A 19,900-nucleotide genomic window follows, 5' to 3' on the forward strand; every position below is an offset into this window, starting at 1 on the left:
TCTAAAATTCTAAACTGAGAACCAATTTTGAAAGTGCCCCTACTGAAATTCAACAAAATATGGTGAAAAAAGTCATAATTCATACCTTATCAATAGAGTGCTTGTTGTTAACAGCATAAACTATGCAGATGACATTAGCCTACAAGAAAAATTAACAAACTGATGGCATTTTAAAAGAATACAAATGTAAACAGTAACATTTAATTACCTATTAGTTAATATATCAGGGCCAAAGGAAGAACAAAATTTTAAAACTAAAATACTGAAGTTCCTGTCATGGCTCAGTGGTTAACAAACCCGACTAGCATCCATGAGGACATAGGTTCGATCCCTGGCCTCGCTCAGTGGATTAAGGATCTGGCATTGCCATGAGCTGTGGTGTAGGTCAACGATGCGGCTCAGATCCCGAGTTGCTGTGTCTGTGGCGTAGGCCAGTGGCTACAGCTCGGATTCGACCCCTAGCCTGGGAACCTCCATATGCCGCTGGTGAGGCCCTAAAAGACAAAAAAAAAAGACAAAAATAAAAGAAAATACTTAGCATGCCTCTAAGAGGAAAAAGTTCCTAAGGATTTAGAGCAAAAATACAAACTCAAAGTCAGCAGTAACAGGGAGGTCCTATCGTGGCTCAGAGGTATTGAACCCAAGCAGTTTCCATGAGGACATAGGTTCAATCCTTGGCCTCCCTCAATGGGTTAAGGATCCAGCATTGCCATGAGCTGTGGTGGAGGTCGCAGAAGCAGCTCAGATCTAGCGTTGCTGTGGCTGTGGCGTAGGCCAGCAGCTACAGTTCTGATTGGACCCCTACCCTGGGAACCTCCATATGCCTTGGGTACAGTCCTAAAAAAAAAAAAATAGAAAAAGCCTTCCTGGTAAGTGAGAGAATGAAATGGTAGACTCACAGAACCATCACTGTTTTCCTACAAAAAAACCTCCAACTATTTTTTTTTAACTCACCTGTGATATTTCTTGATGAAGTTGTTCATCACTCTGTTCTGCTTCTACAAATGACAGTCAGAATTTTTTTCATATTTTAAACACTTGCATAAAAAAATAATGGCCAAGCTAAAATCCATTCAACACCCATCTAACATCCCTCAAAACACCCCTCATGCCTCAGGTCATTTACATGATGGAGTGTCAGACAATGTGGCAAAGACAAGGGCAAGCCAGAGAAGGGAGAGTTGAACTATGATAAGGAAGCGGGCTGGCACCGAAAGACACGTCTACACAAAGATAACTCGGGCACAGAAGAGCAGAAGGCATTGTGTGATCAATCTGGGCTGGCATCTGATCCCAAACTGAGAAGGGTCTGGCAAAAGAAATCAGAAACCCAAGCTAGTAGGTGGGGTGCTGAAGAGTCAGAAGACCAGACAAAGAGACTATACACACAGGGTCAAAAAGCCAGGTGAGAATCTGGGCAACACAAGCTTAGGATGTAGATAGCAGATATGAGTAATCTTAGCCAGGCCTAGAAGCAAAACTAGAGCATGACAGTAAAGCGTCAAGAACTTTCTCACTAGTCCACACCTCTAGCTAGAACTTGTCTCGATGGGTGGATGTGCCTATGATCCCCCAGGGCGGGGGACAGGCATGATATACAGCTCGGATGGAGAAGCAAACGAATGAAGAGCAAAGCAATCAGGGACATATTAATTTAGATCATGTTAAATGTTCCTCCCCCAAAAATGCATGTAATTTCTGTCATACAAACTAATATCAAAATGAGTACAATGGCATTTCAGTTTATGCTAAATAATTGGCCATATTTTAAACATCTTCTTATAAGACTTCAATTCTAATACTGAAGAGAATCTAAGTATGTGGCTACTCATCCTGAAAGGGGATAATTCTGCATATAAAGCTAATTATTAAGACCAAGAGTAGCAGAAAGCTTTCAACCCCCCCCCCCAGCTTCTAGAACAGTGCTGTCCAAGAGAAATATGATACAAGCCAAATACGTAATTTTTAATTTTATAGTAGTCACCTCAAAGTAAAAATGAACAGTTAAAATGACTTTAACCCAAAATATCAAAAATACTAAAATTTCAACACATAATCAATAAAAAATTATGAGGATATTGTACATTCCTTTTTGCATACTAACTCTTCTAAATCCACTTGTATTTTATACTTAGAGCACATTTCAAATTAGGCCAGACACATTTTAAGTGTTCAACAGTCAAATGTATCAGACTGCACAGTTCTGATTTCATTTTTAGAATATATGGAACACCAATTCAGCAAAACAAAGTATTACCAACGGAATTATACCCATTTTTAAAAATAGACTTTATTTCATAGAGTAGTTTTAGGTGCAAGCAAAACTGGGTGGAGGGTACAGCAATTTCCCATATAGCTCCTGCCTTTACATAGCTTCCCCCATTATCAACACTTCTCGTTAAGAGTGGTACATCTGTAACAACTGACTCTTTTTTTTCCCAAAAGAAGACCCAGAACAAAGCAAAAGAATATAATGATTAAAAAGTACGTACTAGTAGAAAAATTTTACATTACTAAAAAGCAATACAGATAACAATTTTAACCTTTTTTTTTTTAAGGAAAAATCTAACAAACTCAACAAATTTTCACATTAGAACTCTTTCTACAGCATCAGAGCATACCTGAATGCCTGACAACAAAATTACCCCAAAGCTTCTCTCCGTAAGCAGAGTATTCAGGGATGGTATGACTGATCTGGTCATTTTTCACCCCTCCTTTCTTTCTGTTATTATGGAACCCAACTTAGCGAATTAGGGGCAGAGAACCGCATGGTGGAGGCTTTATGTGGGGTTTGGGGTGGCAGGGAGACATAAATGAGACAGGAACGGTGAATGATTATTTACTGCTGGAGAAAAAGGGCCACTCCTCCTTAACCGTCTTTTAAAGCTCAGTTAAGTACCGTTTTAAGGGCTGTGAAATTAACTCTCCCGCTCCACCCACGGCAGACATGCACTACCTGAGTAGTCCACGATGTGCGTCGGAACCCTCTCAGGGGTGACATCAGCTGGGATGGTGATTTCTTCTGCCCGAGGAGGAACCTTCGTTTGCAAACAAATATAAAAAAGGAAGAATCTTTGAATACTATCAAACTTACTAATGGATTATGTAAATTTATCCATATATTAGCCCCTTTGCCCATACTTAGCTTTACAGGTATTTACTGTACTTGTAAATGCTTATTTTTGTGCTTTACCACAGATGAATACTTATATGAAAGTTATAATGATAAAACACTTTTTAATTTTTTTTGTTTCCGTTTCTTTTTTTTTTTTAGGGCTACACCTGTGGCATATGGAAGTTCCCAGGTTAGAGATCAAACTGGAGCTGCAGCTGCAGGCCTGTGCCATAGCCACAGCCACAGCGGATCCAAGCCACACCTGCAACCTACTGGGCAGCCTGCAGCAATGCTGTAGACCAGGGATAGAACCCACATCCTCATGGGATACTATGTCTGGTTCCTAATCCAGTAAGCCAAAACAGGAACTCAAAACACATTTAAAAAAATATATACACTTTTTCTTTTTCTTTCTTTTTTTTGGTCTGCCTGCGGCATATGGAGTTCCCAGGCCAGGAAGCAGGTCTGAGCTGCAGTTGTGACCTAAGCCATAGCTGTGGCAATGCCAGATCCTTAACCCACTGTGCCAGGCTGGGGAATCAAACCTGTGTCCCAGCACTCCCAAGACACTGCCAATTCCCACTGCACCACAGGGGAACTCCAAAATTAGATTTTTTAATTTGGAAAATGATCAGGTGGATAATATTAGAGGTTTTCAAATACGTGTGTCAGAATCCTAATGGTTCTAACACCTCACAGACTGGGGAGCGCCAGATAGCAGGCAGGTGGGGAGTGAGACCTTCACTCTTACTTCAACTAAAGGAATATTTATCTGTTTTATATTCTGGACTTATGCATAACATTTAATTTTTAGGAGAGGATGATGTAGCTTAGGCGAGCTGATATCCCTTTTCAGCCCCCCCTTTACAGATGAGACAACGAAGGCACAGAGATGACAAAGGTCCTCGCTCAGATCAAAAGCAGGAAACACAAAGGCCTTAGGGGTACTCAGAACTAGGTTCTTTCTCCTATACTACATTTCAGAGATGTCTTGTAAAAACTAACGTGAGCCTTTTTAAAAGTCGTAACTATCAGAAAAACACATGTGAAAAATCGTAGAATTTATTTTAACTCACTTTTGATAAAATTAAAAAAATTTTAAATATAGGAAAGAGGGAGTTCCTGTTGTGGCTCAGTAGTAAGAACCCCACCAGTATCCATGAGGACGCAGGTTTGATTCCTGGCCTCACTCAGTGGTGAATGATCCGGCGTTGCCATGAGCTGTGATGTAGGTCGCAGACGTGGCTCAGATCCCGAGTTGCTGTGGTGTAGGCCGGCAGCTCCAATTCAATCCCCTAGCCTGGGACGTTCCATATGCCACAGATGCAGCCCTAAAAAGACAAAAAAAAAAAAGAAAAAAGAAAAGAAAAGAAAGAAAGAAACACATAAATAGAAGAAAGAAATCAAAATGTTTACCTCTTCTGGGAATTCTTCACTGACCAGAGACATAATCAGTGACGTCTTCCCAACTCTAGCTGTGAAAACGAAAAAGGATTACTTGAATAAAGTATTTACAGTCTGCATAAGCTCAAATTTTGCAACCCACATAGGAAAGTCTGTTATTGATTAGCTAAGATCAGAAGCATCCAAATTACCAAGTCTTAGCATAATACTTAAATCTTTTCTTCTGCTTAGAAAAGTTACATATACTTATTGTTTAAAACCAAAAATTATCAAAATATGTAAAAGTAAAAATCTATCATAGTATCTTCCATTAATAGTTTAATGTATGTAGCCTCCCAGATTTTCCTACACTTAGAGCAACATATTATGATAATTTACCAGAGTAGAATGAGAGTATCTGTACTATTTTTCAATCTTCCTTTATTACTTAATCATGAATTTGGGCAGTATTCCACATCAATATTTTAAATCTCCTGGGAGACGTAAAGGGAAAGTTATTATTTAATATATAGAGCTTTTGATGGAGATAAAGAAAAAGTTTTAGATATAGAAAGTGGTAATGGTTATACAACATTGTGAGCATATTAATACCCCTGAAACATACACTCATAAAAGACTAAAATGTTAAATATTGTTTTGAAAATATACCTATTTTTTTAGGTGCACCTGTGGCATGCAGTAGTCTCCTGACCAGGGATCGAACCCACGCCAGAGTAGTGGCAATGCTGGATCCTTAGCTGCTAGGCCACCAGGAAACGCCTTGTTTTGCATATTTTATCATAATTTTAAAAACAGCAATAATAAATGTACTTTATACTAACATTTAAAAAGCCTCCTACATTATCTTTTGATGGCTGTATTAAGAATTCATTGTATGACATGTCATAATTTATTAATGTAATCTCCTAACAGTGAACGGTATTCAAATTTTCATTTTTATAAACAATACCACAATGAGCATTCTATAGGGTAAATTCCTAATAAATGGAACTCAGGTTAGCATGCATGATACATATTTTTTTTTCCTTTTTAAGGCCACACCTGTGGCATATGGAAGTTCCCAGGCTAGGGGTCAAATTGGAGCTATAGCTGCCGACCTATACCACAGCCACAGCCACGCCAGATCCCTGACTGAGCGAGGCCAGGGATGGAACTTGCATCCTCATGGATACTAGTCAGATTCGTTTCCACTCTGATATTTTTTGTTTTTAACAGACACTGTTAGATTACCTCCAAAAAAAGAATAAACTAATTTACATCCTCACCAAGAGAAGATCAGTGTCTATTTCTGTACATCTTTACATCCTTTCTTTTTTAGGATAACATACTTAAGGGTTAGTAAGAGTAAAGACACTTTCCTGGAGGTCCTAGGTCCCTTCATGGCTCAGCAGTCAATGATCTCAACTAGGATCCATGAGGAAGCAGGTTTGATCCCTGGCCTCGCTCAGCATGTTAAGGATCCACCTCGTTGCTGTGAGCCGAGGTGTAGTAGGTACACAAACGCAGCTTGGATCCCAAGTTGCTGTGGCTGTGGTGTAGGCCGGCAGCTGCAGCTCGGATTTGACCTCTAGCCTGGGAACTTCCATGTGCCACAGGTGCAACCCTAAAAAGCCAAAAAAAAAAAAAAAGAGAGAGAGAGAGAAAAGAAACATTCCTGTTACAGTTTCTAACTTGGCATTTTTTTTCATGCACAAACTTAAATTCTTCATTTTCTCTCTAAAACTTGCCTTTCATTGCCATCACTTTCTGATCATATAATTACTATTGTTAGATATTCAAATGCTTATCAACTGAATTTTTTTGTGATTCTAGAGGAAAACAGTCCACCTGTCTATTTATCTCTGCCATAATAGCAAATCACAGTTTTCAAAAATTAAGTCTAAATACAAAAGAACTAGAAAACATTAAAGACACTCACATGCCTTTTCTGAATGACCGAAAGAAAGCATGACTAAACACAAGTCAAGTCTCTGGCTGGAAAGGAGAGGACTGGTCAAAACAGCTTGCAGGAGACACTGCAGACAAGTGGGCGCTCCTGACACAGGGCACGGCAAACCATTACCAGGTGTCTTCTAGCCCTGACTTCTTCAATCTTTTCCATGTACACGTGTGGGAAGGCTTGGGCCTTCTTCAACTGGTGACAGTAACACGACAGCTCCCTGAGTCCGTGACTCCAGAGCCATCATCTCAGAACTGCTACAGAGGTCAGCTTATCCAGCTCCCCACAAAAATGTCAGGTGAAGAGCCTGGGACGCAGACACACTGATTTTCTCATGATCTCACTAAAGGATTAGTAGCAGACCTAAGGGAATAATCCATGTCCTGACAGATGGGTAGTATTCTTTCTCTTTCTTATGCCATACTTCAAAAAATTTTGCTGGCCGGGATTCCTGTTGTGACTCAGTGGTTAACAAACCCAACAAGCAACCATGAGGTTTTGGGTTTGAATCCTGGCCTCGCTGAGTGGTTGAAGGATCCGGTGTAGCTGTGAGCTGTGGTGTAGGTCACAGACCTGGCTCGGATCCTGTGATCCGAGGCTGCGGTGTAGGCCAGCAGCTACGGCTCCAATTTGACCCCTAGCCTGGGAACCTCGATATGCTGCAGGTGAGACCCTAAAAAGACAAAAGGAAAAAAAATTTGTTGTTGTTGTTGTTGTTAAGAGTTCCCATCGTGGCACAGCGGAAACAAATCCAACTAGGAACTATGAGGTTGTGGCCCTGGCTTTGCTCAGCAGGTAAGGATCTGGCATTGAACTGCGGTGTCGGTCAAAGATGCAGCTCAGATCTGGCGTTGTGTGGTTGTGATGTAGGCTGGCAGCTGCAGCTCTGATTAGACCCCTTGCCTGGGAACCTCCAAATGCCACGGGGGCGGCCCTAAAAAGCACACACACACAAAATTGTCAACTCAAGTTAGTAATACAGAAAAGGAATGGTGACCTCAAAAGTCAGCAAACACTGCATACACCAATACTACGTCAAGTTAATTAAAATATCCACTGATTCACTGGTGACTAAGCCAGCAGCTCTGACACAATTTTTTAAAAATTTATTTTCAGAATATTTCAGGAGTTCCCGTCATGGCGCAGTGGTTAACGAATCCGACTAGGAACCATGAGGTTGCGGGTTCGGTCCCTGCCCTTGCTCAGTGGGTTAACGATCCGGCGTTGCCGTGAGCTGTGGTGTAGGTTGCAGACGCGGCTCGGATCCCTCATTGCTGTGGCTCTGGCGTAGGCCGGTGGCTACAGCTCCGATTCAACCCCTAGCCTGGGAACCTCTATATGCCGCGGGAGCGGCCTAAGAAATAGCAACAACAACAACAAAAGACAAAAAAGACAAAAAAAAGAATATTTCAGACTTAACAGAAATACTGCAGATTAATACAAAGGAGTCATGTCTAACTTTAACCAAATTCCCCACATGTTAACACTGCACCACATTTGCATTATTCTCTCTCTCTCCATATATGTGTCTGTACATTATTTTTCAAAATCAAGATTAAGTTGCAGACATGATGCCCCTTTACCCTTAACCTTTCTAGCATGTATTTCCTAGAAACAAGATCATTCTCTTACATAACCGCAGTGCACTGTCAAAAGGAAATTAACACCAAAACAACACAATTACGTAATCCTCAGATATTCACATCTCACCATTTGTCCCACTATTATCCCCTATAGAAAAGAAAATCTTTTTTTTTTTTCTTTCCTGCCCAGGATCAAAAGTCCCATTTGGTTGCCATGTCTCCTGAGTCTCCTTTAATCCTCAATCTTTATACTTCCATAAACTTCACCTTTTGGGAGACTACAAGCCACTTATTCTGTAAAATCTCTCAACTGGGTTTGTATGATGTTATCCCATGATTAATTTCAGGGTGTGCATTTTTGGCAGAATACACCAGAAGGGCTACTGTGTCCTCCTCAGTGCATCAGAGTAGAAGGCAGATGATGTCGATTTGTTCCATGGCTGGTGATGTTACTGTCATCAACTGGAGGAGGTGGCGTCTGACAGGTTTCTCCACTGTAAAGTTATTTTTTCCTTTCCAATTAAGAAGCATCTCATGAGGAAATACTGTGAGACTATGTAAATTTCCTGTTTCTCAATAAACTTTTGCCTACTAGTTTTAGCAGCCGTTCAAGATTCTTGCCTAAAACAAGGACTGCTACAGTGGTTGCCAGATGATGATTTGCTATCAATCCTTCTATATTACTCCACATTCTACCATAATGTAGACTCCCTTCTAGTTCATGACTATGGTCTCATGGCTTCCTACATTATTCTATGGGTTATAATCCATTACTATCATTGTTGAGAGGCTCCAAGTCCCATCTTACTTTGAAAAATGACATTTGTGCAGGTATAAATTAGCATGTACAATATGATTTTACAAATAAAGACGTATAATTTTTGCTACTAGAAAAGATCAACAAGTACTACTTTAAAAGCACTTTGGGGGAGATAATAATACCATCTCTTCCAGGTCCCAGTAAGAATTAAACAACATTATATATGTGAAAGTGCTTAGTAGAGTGCCTGGCCCATCAGTGTTTCTCAATAAATAAAGGTTTAACTTTCCTCTTTTAAAAAAAGTCATTTTTGGTAGTAAAAATTGGCATGTTCTAATTTATAGATGGCAAATTAAATTTAAGTTTGACAAGTTAAATGCTTTTTTTTTTTTTTTTAAACAGCTGCACCCGAGGTATATGGAAGTTCCCAGGCTAGGGGTCAAACTGGAGCTGCAGCTGCCAGCCTACACCACAGCCACAGCAATGCTCAGTGGGTCAGGGATCCGGCACTGCCGTGAGCTGTGGTGTAGGTCCCAGATAAAGCTCAGATCCCACATGGCTATGGCTGTGGTATAGGCTGGCAAATGTAGTTCCGATTCTACCTCTAGCCTGGGAACTTCTGTATGCCACGGGTGCAGCCCTGAAAAGCAAAAGAACCAAAAAACAAACAAAAAAACCCCAAACCATCCCTGACTCTCAACTACCCACCACATCAAATGAAACTATTCTACTGGCCTTTGAAAATCATACATAATTTAAGCCTAGCTCTTCTAATCTTCCCTACTATTCCCCACTTACACGATTTCCTCAAATAGGCCACTCTGCTCTGTGTAAGCACAAACAAGCCATGACGACTCCTGCCCCCTCACAGGGTTTTCGTCAGCTAAAATAGGAACCCCTCTCTACTTTCCCATATGTTTACCATCTCTCAAGGACAGCTCAATTCTACCCCATCCCTAAAGACACCAGCCTTCCCCCTCCTCCTCTGAACTACTCCTATGCCACATAACGCATACAAAACCATTACGAATATAAAGTACATACTTAACATGTGTGACTCTGTATTAACACAATATGTAGGTATTTGAAAACACTTGAGTGGAATTTTCTAATTTTATATAAAAGGAGAAGAACTTCTGGCTCAGCACCTAGACCAAACTATATGACTTGATTTCATGTTTCCCAAGCACAACAGTATTGCTACAGCTTCAGCCCTGGTATTTAGGAAACTAGTCCCACCTCCTGGAGGTTCTGGAACTCTTTCAATGTTTTTCTTTTTTCTTTCTTTTTATTTTTGGCTTTTTAGGGCCACACCTGAGGCATATGGAAGTTCCCAGGCTAGGGGTCGAACCAGAGCTGTAGCCGCCAGCCTACCCCACAGCCACAGCAACACCAGATCCAAGCCCCATCTTCAATCTACACCACAGCTCACGGCAACACCAGATCCTTAACCCACTGAGTGAGGCCAGGGATCGAACCTGTGTCCTCATGGATACTAGTCAGATGTATTTCCGCTGAGCCACAACAGGAACACCTCAAAGTTTTTCTTGAGAGTGACTGCAGAGCTGTGAATAATAGCACATAACTATTGAGGCAATAAAAAAAAAAAATTCTAAAATTACTTCATTCAACTTGTTCTTTGTAAAAAAAAAAAAAAATTAACATTTCAAGTATGAAAGGAAGATGTGGTACAATAAAGAATACATGGGGTCTTTCTTTCCAGTTCCTGGCACGGAGCTTCAAAATCCCTTGGAATGTCCCGAGTGAAAGTGTCCCTTGTTAGTCTCTTTCAATCACACTTCAGTGTATCCTAATGAGGGGACTCATGAAAGGGGAGGGGGGGCCTAGACCGCTTCCGAATAGAGGTTGGTGGCCCAAAAAACCACCATGTGATTAGGGGGTTGGACCTTCCAGCCCCTCCCCCAAACCTCTGGGGAAGTGGAGGGAGGCCTGCTAGAGACAGAGTTCCATCACAGGCCAACGGCTGATCAACTGTGCCCACTCATGAAGCCCCACAGGAACACTCCGGACGCGCAACCAGGACCAACCAGGGGAGTGTGGCTGGTGAACACACGGAGGTACCAGAAAGGTGGCACACCCTGACTCTACAGGACACTTACAGACCTCGGCCTAGGTCCCTCTCCACGTGGCTGTCCATGTGGGTAAGTACAGCACTTTCCGGAGTTCTGGGTCTTTCCAGCGAATTACTGAATCTGAGGGGTTGTGAGAAGCAAGCTAATGCGTAGTCAGCCAGGAAGAAGTGTGGTGTGTCTGGGGACCCCACTTGCAGCTGGTGTCTAAAAAGTAGGGGTAATCTTGTTGGGGACTTTGCCCTTTAACTCGTGGGATCTGATGTTAACCCAGGGTAGGCAGTGCCAAAATTGAATGGAACTGAGGACACCCAGTTAGTTTCCGGAAATTGTCAGAATGCAGAGGCGGCACCACGGTTCTGTAGTTTTGTATTTCTAAAAAGAAGTGATGGTTGGAGCTCCCGTTGTGGTGCAGTGGTTAACGAATCCGACTAGGAACCATGAGGTTGCGGGTTCGTTCCCTGCCCTTGCTCAGTGGGTTAACGATCCGGTGTTGCCGTGAGCTGTAGGTTGCAGACACGGCTCGGATCCCGCGTTGCTGTGGCTCTGGCATAGGCCGGTGGCTGCAGCTCCGATTCAACCCCTAGCCTGGGAACCTCCATATGCCGCAGGAGCAGCCCAAAGAAAGAGCAAAAAGACAAAAAAAAAAAGAAGTGATGGTCAAAAAACTGAGAAACAGTGTAACAGAACTTCTATCCAAGGGTTCTACTCAGAAACTGTTGCCCCTGTCTGGTCCCAACTAGGAAAAACACTACAAGAACACATAGAGGGCATTCACTTATGCTTCTAATGACCCAGTTTGCTTGTGCAGACTCCTGCTTAGTTCATTTGGTAAGTATTTACTTGTCTTCTAAGAACAAAGCTTAGTCTTAGATACTCTGTGAGGATAATATGGAAATTGTATAAAACAACAGATAAAATTGCCATAAAAGAGGTATGGATCAAGGGTTATGTTCAATTACTATATTAAAAAAAAAAAAAAAAAAGGAGTTCCTGTTGTGGCTCAGCAGTAATGAACCCAACTAGTATCCATGAGGACACAGGTTTGATCCCTGGCCTCGCTCAGTGGGTTAAGGATCCAGCACTGCTGTGAGCCGTGGTGTAGGCTGCAGACGAGGCTCAGAGTTGCTGTAGGGTAGACTGGCGGCTACAGCTCCAACTTGACCCCTAGTCTGGGAACTTCCATATGCTGAGGGTACAGCCCTAAAAAGAGAAAAAAAAAAAAAAAAAGGAAAGAGAGAGAGAAAAGGACAGAAGGGAATATTTACTCCTTAGAAGTCTTTCTCAATATAGCAGGAAATCAAAAAGCACAAAAAACATACCCATATTTTGCCCTCTAGGAGAAAAAAAAAAAAAAAAGAATAATCAGTAAAGACATCTAGGCAACCTTCCAGCATATCACCAGTGGTCAGTCTCCTGAAGGATCTCCTACTCCTCCTTGGCAAAAACCTGACATTTTCCAACAGCTACTGAGTATCTCTAGAAAGACTAAGAAACAAGTACCTCACTGTCACAAGGAGACTCCACAAGGGCAGGGAACATGTCTCTTGTTCACTGCTGAACCCCTAGCTCCTAGCGAATGAACTTAGTAAATGGAGTTTAGTGGTTAAGAGCACATAATTTGAAATTCAGGAAAGTGGATGGTTACCTTTGAGGGAAAGAGAGGGAAATACAATGAGGAGGGGACTTCAACTGATTGGTAATGCTTTCTTTAAGCTGGGTGATGGGGGGTATTTGTTATATTATTCTTTCTAGCTTTCTATGACTATTTCACCAAAAAAAAAGAATACAGGCTTTGGAATCAGACAGAACTGGACTGAAAGCTTAGTTTGGCACTTCCTAGCTGTGTTTCCTTAGGCAAGTCACAGAGCCTCAATTCGTTCATCTGTAAAATACAGTGCTGAACAGCTTTATAGACACGGTAAGAGGATTAATTAGGATGACAGATGTATAATGCTTGGGACAATACTGGCACAAATTAAATACACCAACGGTAATAGTTATGATGATGATGACGATGAGAAAGAGTCTGAATTAAAGAAGTTCTTGTTTGTTTCTTCTGCTTTTTAGGGCCACATCCGCGGCATATGGAGGTTCCCAGGCTAGGAGCGCTAATCAGAGCTGTAGCCGCTGGCCTACACCACAGCCATAGCAATGCGGGATCCAAGCCACGTCTGCAACCTACACCACAGCTCACAGCAACGCCAGATCCTTAACCCACTGAACAAGGCCAGGGATTGAACCCGCAACCTCGTGGTTCCTAGCTGGATTCGTTTCCACTGCGCCACGACGGTAACTCCTGGGGCTCAATTTCCCTACCAATTTTTTCAAAAAGTGGACTAGATGCTATTAATGCTTATAGTCCATGAAATACCTAAACTATCTAAACTCTCATGTCACACACCTAGAAAACAGGCCTATAACAGACAAAAAGATGCACATAAGGTAGCTTACCCCATAGTACCCTAGAATTGGCAGACCCCAAAATCCTATCTCTGATCTGTTTTAACTGTGTATGGGTAAATGATTTGGTAGAAACATTCATCTACCTATAAGAACAAAGTGGGACTTACCAAGCCAACATGGGGTCCAGGAATTTCTAGAACTTGCTGACTTACTTTCCACATGTCATAACTTTTTTCCTTACATACTCCTTTCATCATGGCTCTGTTTAGGGTTCCAGCAACTCCAGACCTTCGGCTAGCTCACATTAGCATCTCAGCATCCACAGTAGTCCATCTTAATTCCACACGAACATGTCCAGTGGAGGTAAAACACAGCTGACCCTTGAACACAGGCTTGCAGATCGACTTTGACACAGATTTTTTTTGACAAGAGCAAATACGACAGTACTACACAACCTGCTTTATCTGAGATGTGAAATCACGGATACAGAGGAACCCAGTATACAGAGGGCTGACCAAACATCATACACAGGTTTTCAAGTGCACGGATGGTCAGTGTTCCTAACCCCTGCATCATTCAAAAGTCAGCTGCAGTTATCTTAAAATAAGCCAAGCCACCATCCTCTTATTCCAGATCAGGAAACGTAGAACTTGGACCTCCGCCTATTTTTCACTCTTGACAACAGATGCTACAAGGCAAGAAGAATGCATTTGGAAAAGAGCCCTAACAACGTCCTCTCAAAGAGTGATGTCCGATTTCAGACAAATGGCGCACAGCAGAGATCTCTGCGGATCCCCAGCCAAGAGAAGGCCTCTGCTGCGAAGCCCAATCAAGCTCACCAGGCCTTGTACTTTACGTAACTTATTTTAATATCAGCTTAACTCTCACAAACGTAACACAAAACTTTTAGACAATCCAATGCTGTACAATACTTGAGACTCTGAACCTTCCGGGCTCTTCTGGCCCCAGGGAGATGTCTGCTTTTTCCCTAGTGTCCCCCAAACCCCACAGCTACCAACAGCACAGGTGTTCCCAGAAACGTTTCCATTTCTCAAGACATTCCTCTGGATGTCTTATAGAGCTGACCCTCCCCACAGGTGAAAATCCTAGAATAACTTACGTTGGCCTTCTACATCACCCAGCTCTGTACCTATAATTTCACATCCCTGGATTCAACCAGCTGCAGACTGTGTGGTACTAAAGTATTCACCACTGAAAAAACCTGCAGATAAGTGGACCTACGCAGTTTAAACTGGTGAAGTTCAAAAGCCAATGGTATAGGTCTGCACTGTTACCCTTAATCTACTATGTTAGGAATGGGAAAAATGAATCAGATACTAAATACCGCAGATGTTCCTTGGTAACTAAAAGAAAAAAGTCCCATTTTTGGTCCTTGAGAAATTTGGCTATTTGAATACCCTGATTCTTCTCACAATCCCTTTTATTTTTATTTGATCTTTGCTTTTTTTAGGGCCACACTTGCAGCACATGGAGGTTCCCAGGCTACGGGGTGAATCGGAGCTGCAGCTGCCAGCCTACACCAGAGCCACAGCAACACAGGATCTGAGCTGCATCTTCGACCACACACTACAGCTCACCCCAATGCCAGATCCTTAACCCACTGAGTGAGGCCCAGGATCAAACCTGAAACTTCATGGATACTAGTTGGGTTGTTACTGCAGAGCCACAGTGGGAACTCCTCACAATCCCTTTTTTAGAATTACTTCTAACAATTTTATTTGAATAAAAGAAAAGAAAAAAAAGTGAAGTTCCCTGGTAGGGCTCATCGGGTTAAGGATATGGTGCTGTCAGTGCTATGACCTGGGTCATTGCTGTGGTGCAGGTTCAATCCCTGGCCTGGGAATTTCTGAGTGCTGCAGGTACAGCAAAAAAAAAAATTTAATTAAAAAAAAAATTGTATTTGTACCTACCACTCTAAGACCCTCACCAGTTTCAGAAGAAACCTACCTCTGAATTCTCAACTCAAAATGTTAAACAAAATGTTCAAAATTAAGTCAATTGACAACATTAAAAGGCCTACCAGTTTCCAAGAAAGCTAAGGACTTGTTTCTCCTTAATCACCATCACTCAGGATCCCTCAGCAAGATTCAGGTCTTCAACCGGTGTTCCATGTGACCTTTAAAGTCCCCCCCTCACCAGAATCCTTAAAATGCATCATCCATTCTGCCTTCTCTCTCTTTGTAAAACTCATTAGAACAACCCTTTTCCTGGTCATAGTCACTTTCTGCTTTTCCCCGGACTCTTGTATCCCCAGTGATATATTCAGAAAAGAAAGACCAACATTCTGAGGAAATTCAGATTTCTCCACAGCTCCGCTCCTCCGGCAGCTCTGGCTCCCTGCAGCGACTCCAGTGCCTAAGCACAGACCTGCCACCAGGTCTATTCCCACAGGGCAGGCCTCAGCCTCAGAGACAGGAAACAGCAAAAGGAGAGGAAGCATTGGAAAGAATGCAACATTTAAAGAGCTCTACTTGGAGTTCCCGTCATGGCGCAGTGGTTAACGAATCCGACTAGGAACCATGAGGTTGCGGGTTCGGTCCCTGCCCTTGCTCAGTGGGTTAAGGATCCGGCGTTGCCGTGAGCTGTGGTGTAGGTCGAAGACCCGGCTCGGATCCCAAGTTGCTGTGGCTCTGGCGTAGGCCAATTCGACCCCTAGCCTGGAAACCTCCATATGCCGTGGGAGCGGCCCAAGAAATAGCAAAAAGACAAAAATAAATAAAATAAAAAAAATAAAGAGCTCTACTTATACCTGACCATACAGACTTAGCAGACAGAGATACCAAAGGATGGGAATTATGTATTTGTATCAATATTACCTTTCAGAGTGGCATTTTTATTTACTCATTCATATCGTGCCTCATTCTGTTAAAGAATCTGAAGCAGTTTAGCACTTACTACAATAAAATGCCATCCAATTTCTGAAGTGATTGTATAATAAAAAGCTGTTTAAAAAAAAAATCAAAGAACATGAATGAATCTCTTCCACATAAAAATACAAGAGCGATTTCCTTTTTTAAAACAAGTTCAAAATCAGAGCACAAGAGAGATTACAGTGAATTTGGAAGAAAATGAGCAAGCGTGTTTTCATTAGTATTATTTTGGGTTTCCTTTTCGAAAAGCAGTGAGATGATAGCTGCTCTAACTAATGAAGGGTTACACAGATGTGATTTAGTTTCAAAATGCTTTGGTGAATCTAAACTAGTGCTTGCTTCTTTTAAGGCCTACCCACCTAACCCTGAGTGAGACTACCAAAGAAATAATGAAGCAGCAGATTTACAATTAAAGTTAAAATAAACGTGCCTCTTTGTTCCTAAAAAGACAAAAAAAGAACAACAACAACAAAAAAAAACAGTTAAAATAGGCCACTTTTGGAGTTCCCATTGTGGTTCAGCAGGTTAAGGAGCCAACACTGTTTCTGTTAGGATGCAGGTTTGGTTCCCTCTAGGGCTTCATTCAGTGCGTTAAGGATCTGGTGTTGCTGTGGCTTATGTGATAGATGCAGCTCAGATCCCACGTTGCCATGGCTGTGGCATATACCGCAGCTGCAGCTCCAATTCAAGCCCTGGCTGGGGGACTTTGGTATGTTGTGGGTGTGGTCAAAAATAAATAAATAAACATGCCACTTTTAAGATAACTTTGATTTGTTTTTGTCTTTTTCTTTTCTAGGGCCGCACCAGCGGCATATGGAGGTTCCCAGGCTAGGGGTCGAATCAGAGCTGTAGCCGCTGGCCTACACCACAGCCACAGCAACTTGGGATTCGAGCTGCATCTGCGACCTACACCACAGCTCACAGCAACACCAGATCCTTAACCCACTGAGCAAGGCCAGGGATAGAATCTGCATCCTCATGGTTCCTAGTCGGGTTCCTTAACCACTGCGCCATGATGGGAACTCCCTAAGCTAATTTTAATTGAGAAATAAATGAATGCCTTGAAGGAAAAAATTTTAAAACATTAAAATTTTAAAACTATTGGAGTACTCACTGGGTGCAGCGGGTTAAGAATTCGACAGCAGTGGAGTTCAATGCCCAATCCGGGAACTTGCATATGCCACAGGTATGCCATTAAAAAAATTTTTTTAACTATTTAAATAAGCCTACAATCAAAAATACCCCTTCCAACAATGGCAGATATGAGTATAAACACTAGTTTTTTTTTTTTTTTTTTCCTTTTTAGGGCTGCACCCACGGCATATGGAAGTTTCCAGGCTAGGGGTCAAATCGGAGCTGTAGCTGCCAGCCTACACCACAGCTCACGGCCACACTGGATCCTTAACCCACTGAGCAAGGTCAGGGATCGAACCTTCGTCCTCATGAATGCTAGTCAGATTCATTTCCGCTGAGCCGTGACAGGAACTCCAACATTACATTATTTTTAACTGCTCCAGAAAATAAAAATTATTTCCATAAAGGAACAACATCTCAAGCTCTTCTCTAATCATTGCACCAATGAAATTTTACATTTACTATAAATATATAGTATATACTATAGTATAAAGATGTAATTTTATAATAATTAAAGTCATATAATATTAACATATTTAATGTAAATATTTACTATGGAGGACCTAAAAATTATCCTTTGTTAGCCAGCCATCTGATGGTCCCTATTCCCTATATTTTGTCTGAGAAATATTAAAGTGATCTTTAAAAATAAAAAGCATGGCCACAACTATCCCCAAAGATAGAAAACCTTCTCATTCAGTTCAACACAACACACTACAGCTCTGTCTAAAACTCCATGCTTCTAAGTAGGTCATCCATGGAAAACATAATTCATCACTATAGGACAAATTATCTAGATTTATCCAGGCTAAAAATTTCTTTGTCTTTTCATCACATCTTTTGAACATCTAGTTCTAAATGACAGCAAATTCCTAATATTCGTGAAGTGGAAATAACATCCTCTGGTTGCAATTACCACCCTTCCAGTCATATTGGCTATTTTTCATGATAACAAACACCCCAGGCTTCAAGTGGCAAAGGGACCCGCTCCTCATTTTTATCAGCTTCTTTATTAAGAAGCCTTGCTGGCTCTTCCTAAGTTACTGTAATTAGAATACAGAGGAGGAGGAAAGTGACTATGAAGTTATGTTTTTAAGTGGAAAACTTTAGCATCTGGGGAAACAGCTGAGCCTTGTTCCAAAGGAAATTTTCTTTGATCATATGCAGACGACGTGGGCTTCCGAAGGACAAATACCATGGTCTATCCCTCTCCTTCAATCTACATCAACACTGGTGCCCAACGGTGCCAGAGGAGCAGAAAAGACAGCAGAGAACAGGTCTCAGTACATATACAAGGATGATGTAGAAAAGACTCTATATGACTAAAATAGACTGCGTAGAACAGACTTTTATGGCCAATCACCCAGGTACTACCACCCAGATGATAGTAGGTACCATACTGTGTTGAGTACCTATCACCCAGGTACTCAACACAGTGTAACTGAAGCTGTAGCAGCTGAACCTCCAAATATCATTCTAACAAAGACCAGATTGAAGAGCAAGTACGTCTTTTACAGGACCAGGAAAGCTTTTCTCTGAAATTAACACTAGCTTATTCCTGAAGGCTCTTTGACTCTTAAAGAATCTTCCTCTAGCAGTTCCCATCGTGGCGCAGTGGTTAACAAATCCGACTAGGAACCATGAGGTTGCGGGTTCAATCTCTGGCCTTGCTCAGTGGGTTAACGATCCAGCGTTGCCGTGAGCTGTGGTGTAGGTCGCAGACGCGGCTTGGATCCCGTGTTGCTGTGGCTCTGGTGTAGGCCGGCGGCTACAGCTCCGAATAGACTCCTAGCCTGGGAACCTCCACAGGCAGCGGGAAGCGGCCCTAGAAAAGGCAAAAAAAGAATATTCCTCTAACTCCTTCAAACCTCTAAGATGCCTTCTGCCATTTCAAGGAGAAGCTGACCTCCTTTAACAAGGACTCTAATCTTTGCAGCCAAGACATAAAATGGACATGGCATTGCCATTATAAGTCACTGGTCTACTTTTGCCAGAATACAGGAACTTCTCAGACAAAACAAAGGTAAAGACATGGAACAAGAGAGGTGATGAATGTGGCCCCTTCAAATTCTAACAATTAACTGGATTTTTTTTTTTTTGTCTTTTGTCCTTGTAGGGCTGCACCCGCAACACATGGAGGTTCCCAGGCTAATTGGAGCTACAGCTGTTGGTCTACGCCACAGCCACAGCAATACCAGATCCAAGCCATGTCTGTGACCTATACCACAGCTCACGGCAATGCCAGATCCTTAACCCACTGAGCGAGGCCAGGGATCGAACCCGCAACCTCATGGTTCCTAGTCAGATTCATTTCCGATGCACCACGATGGGAACTCCTAACTGGATTTTAAGAAAGGAAAATGATCACATTTTTATGAATAAAAGGAGTGTTTTGGAAAACAAGGAAAGACTACATAAACTAAACTAGCTTGAATTCTCATTCCTTCAACAACTATTTTAGAGCCTATTTTGTACCAGGCCTATTGAAGCCCTGGGGCTATGGCAGTAAACATGACAAATCACCTGTCCTCCTGAAGCTTACTTTCTAATCCAAGTAACAGTAACAAAAAAAGTGAAC

At 42.0% G+C, this 19,900-nt stretch overlaps 1 protein-coding gene across 8 annotated transcripts in view; it reads right to left on the bottom strand.

Moving 5' to 3' along the window:
* RHOT1 (ras homolog family member T1) overlaps positions 1 to 19,900 on the bottom strand; it is a 70,820-nt gene that overhangs the window by 45,649 nt on the left and 5,271 nt on the right. For all 8 annotated transcript variants that reach the window (XM_047757112.1, XM_047757113.1, XM_047757107.1 and 5 more), the window contains exons 2-5: positions 4,532 to 4,590; positions 2,957 to 3,038; positions 955 to 998; positions 86 to 139 (exon numbers count right to left, since the gene is read on the bottom strand). In XM_047757112.1, the coding sequence (XP_047613068.1) occupies positions 86 to 139; positions 955 to 998; positions 2,957 to 3,038; positions 4,532 to 4,590 (239 nt within the window). The remainder of the gene's footprint in view (positions 1 to 85; positions 140 to 954; positions 999 to 2,956; positions 3,039 to 4,531; positions 4,591 to 19,900) is intronic.

The sequence above is a fragment of the Phacochoerus africanus genome, chromosome 14 (genome assembly GCF_016906955.1).
Source record: "Phacochoerus africanus isolate WHEZ1 chromosome 14, ROS_Pafr_v1, whole genome shotgun sequence".
In the NCBI taxonomy this organism is placed as follows: domain Eukaryota; kingdom Metazoa; phylum Chordata; class Mammalia; order Artiodactyla; family Suidae; genus Phacochoerus; species Phacochoerus africanus.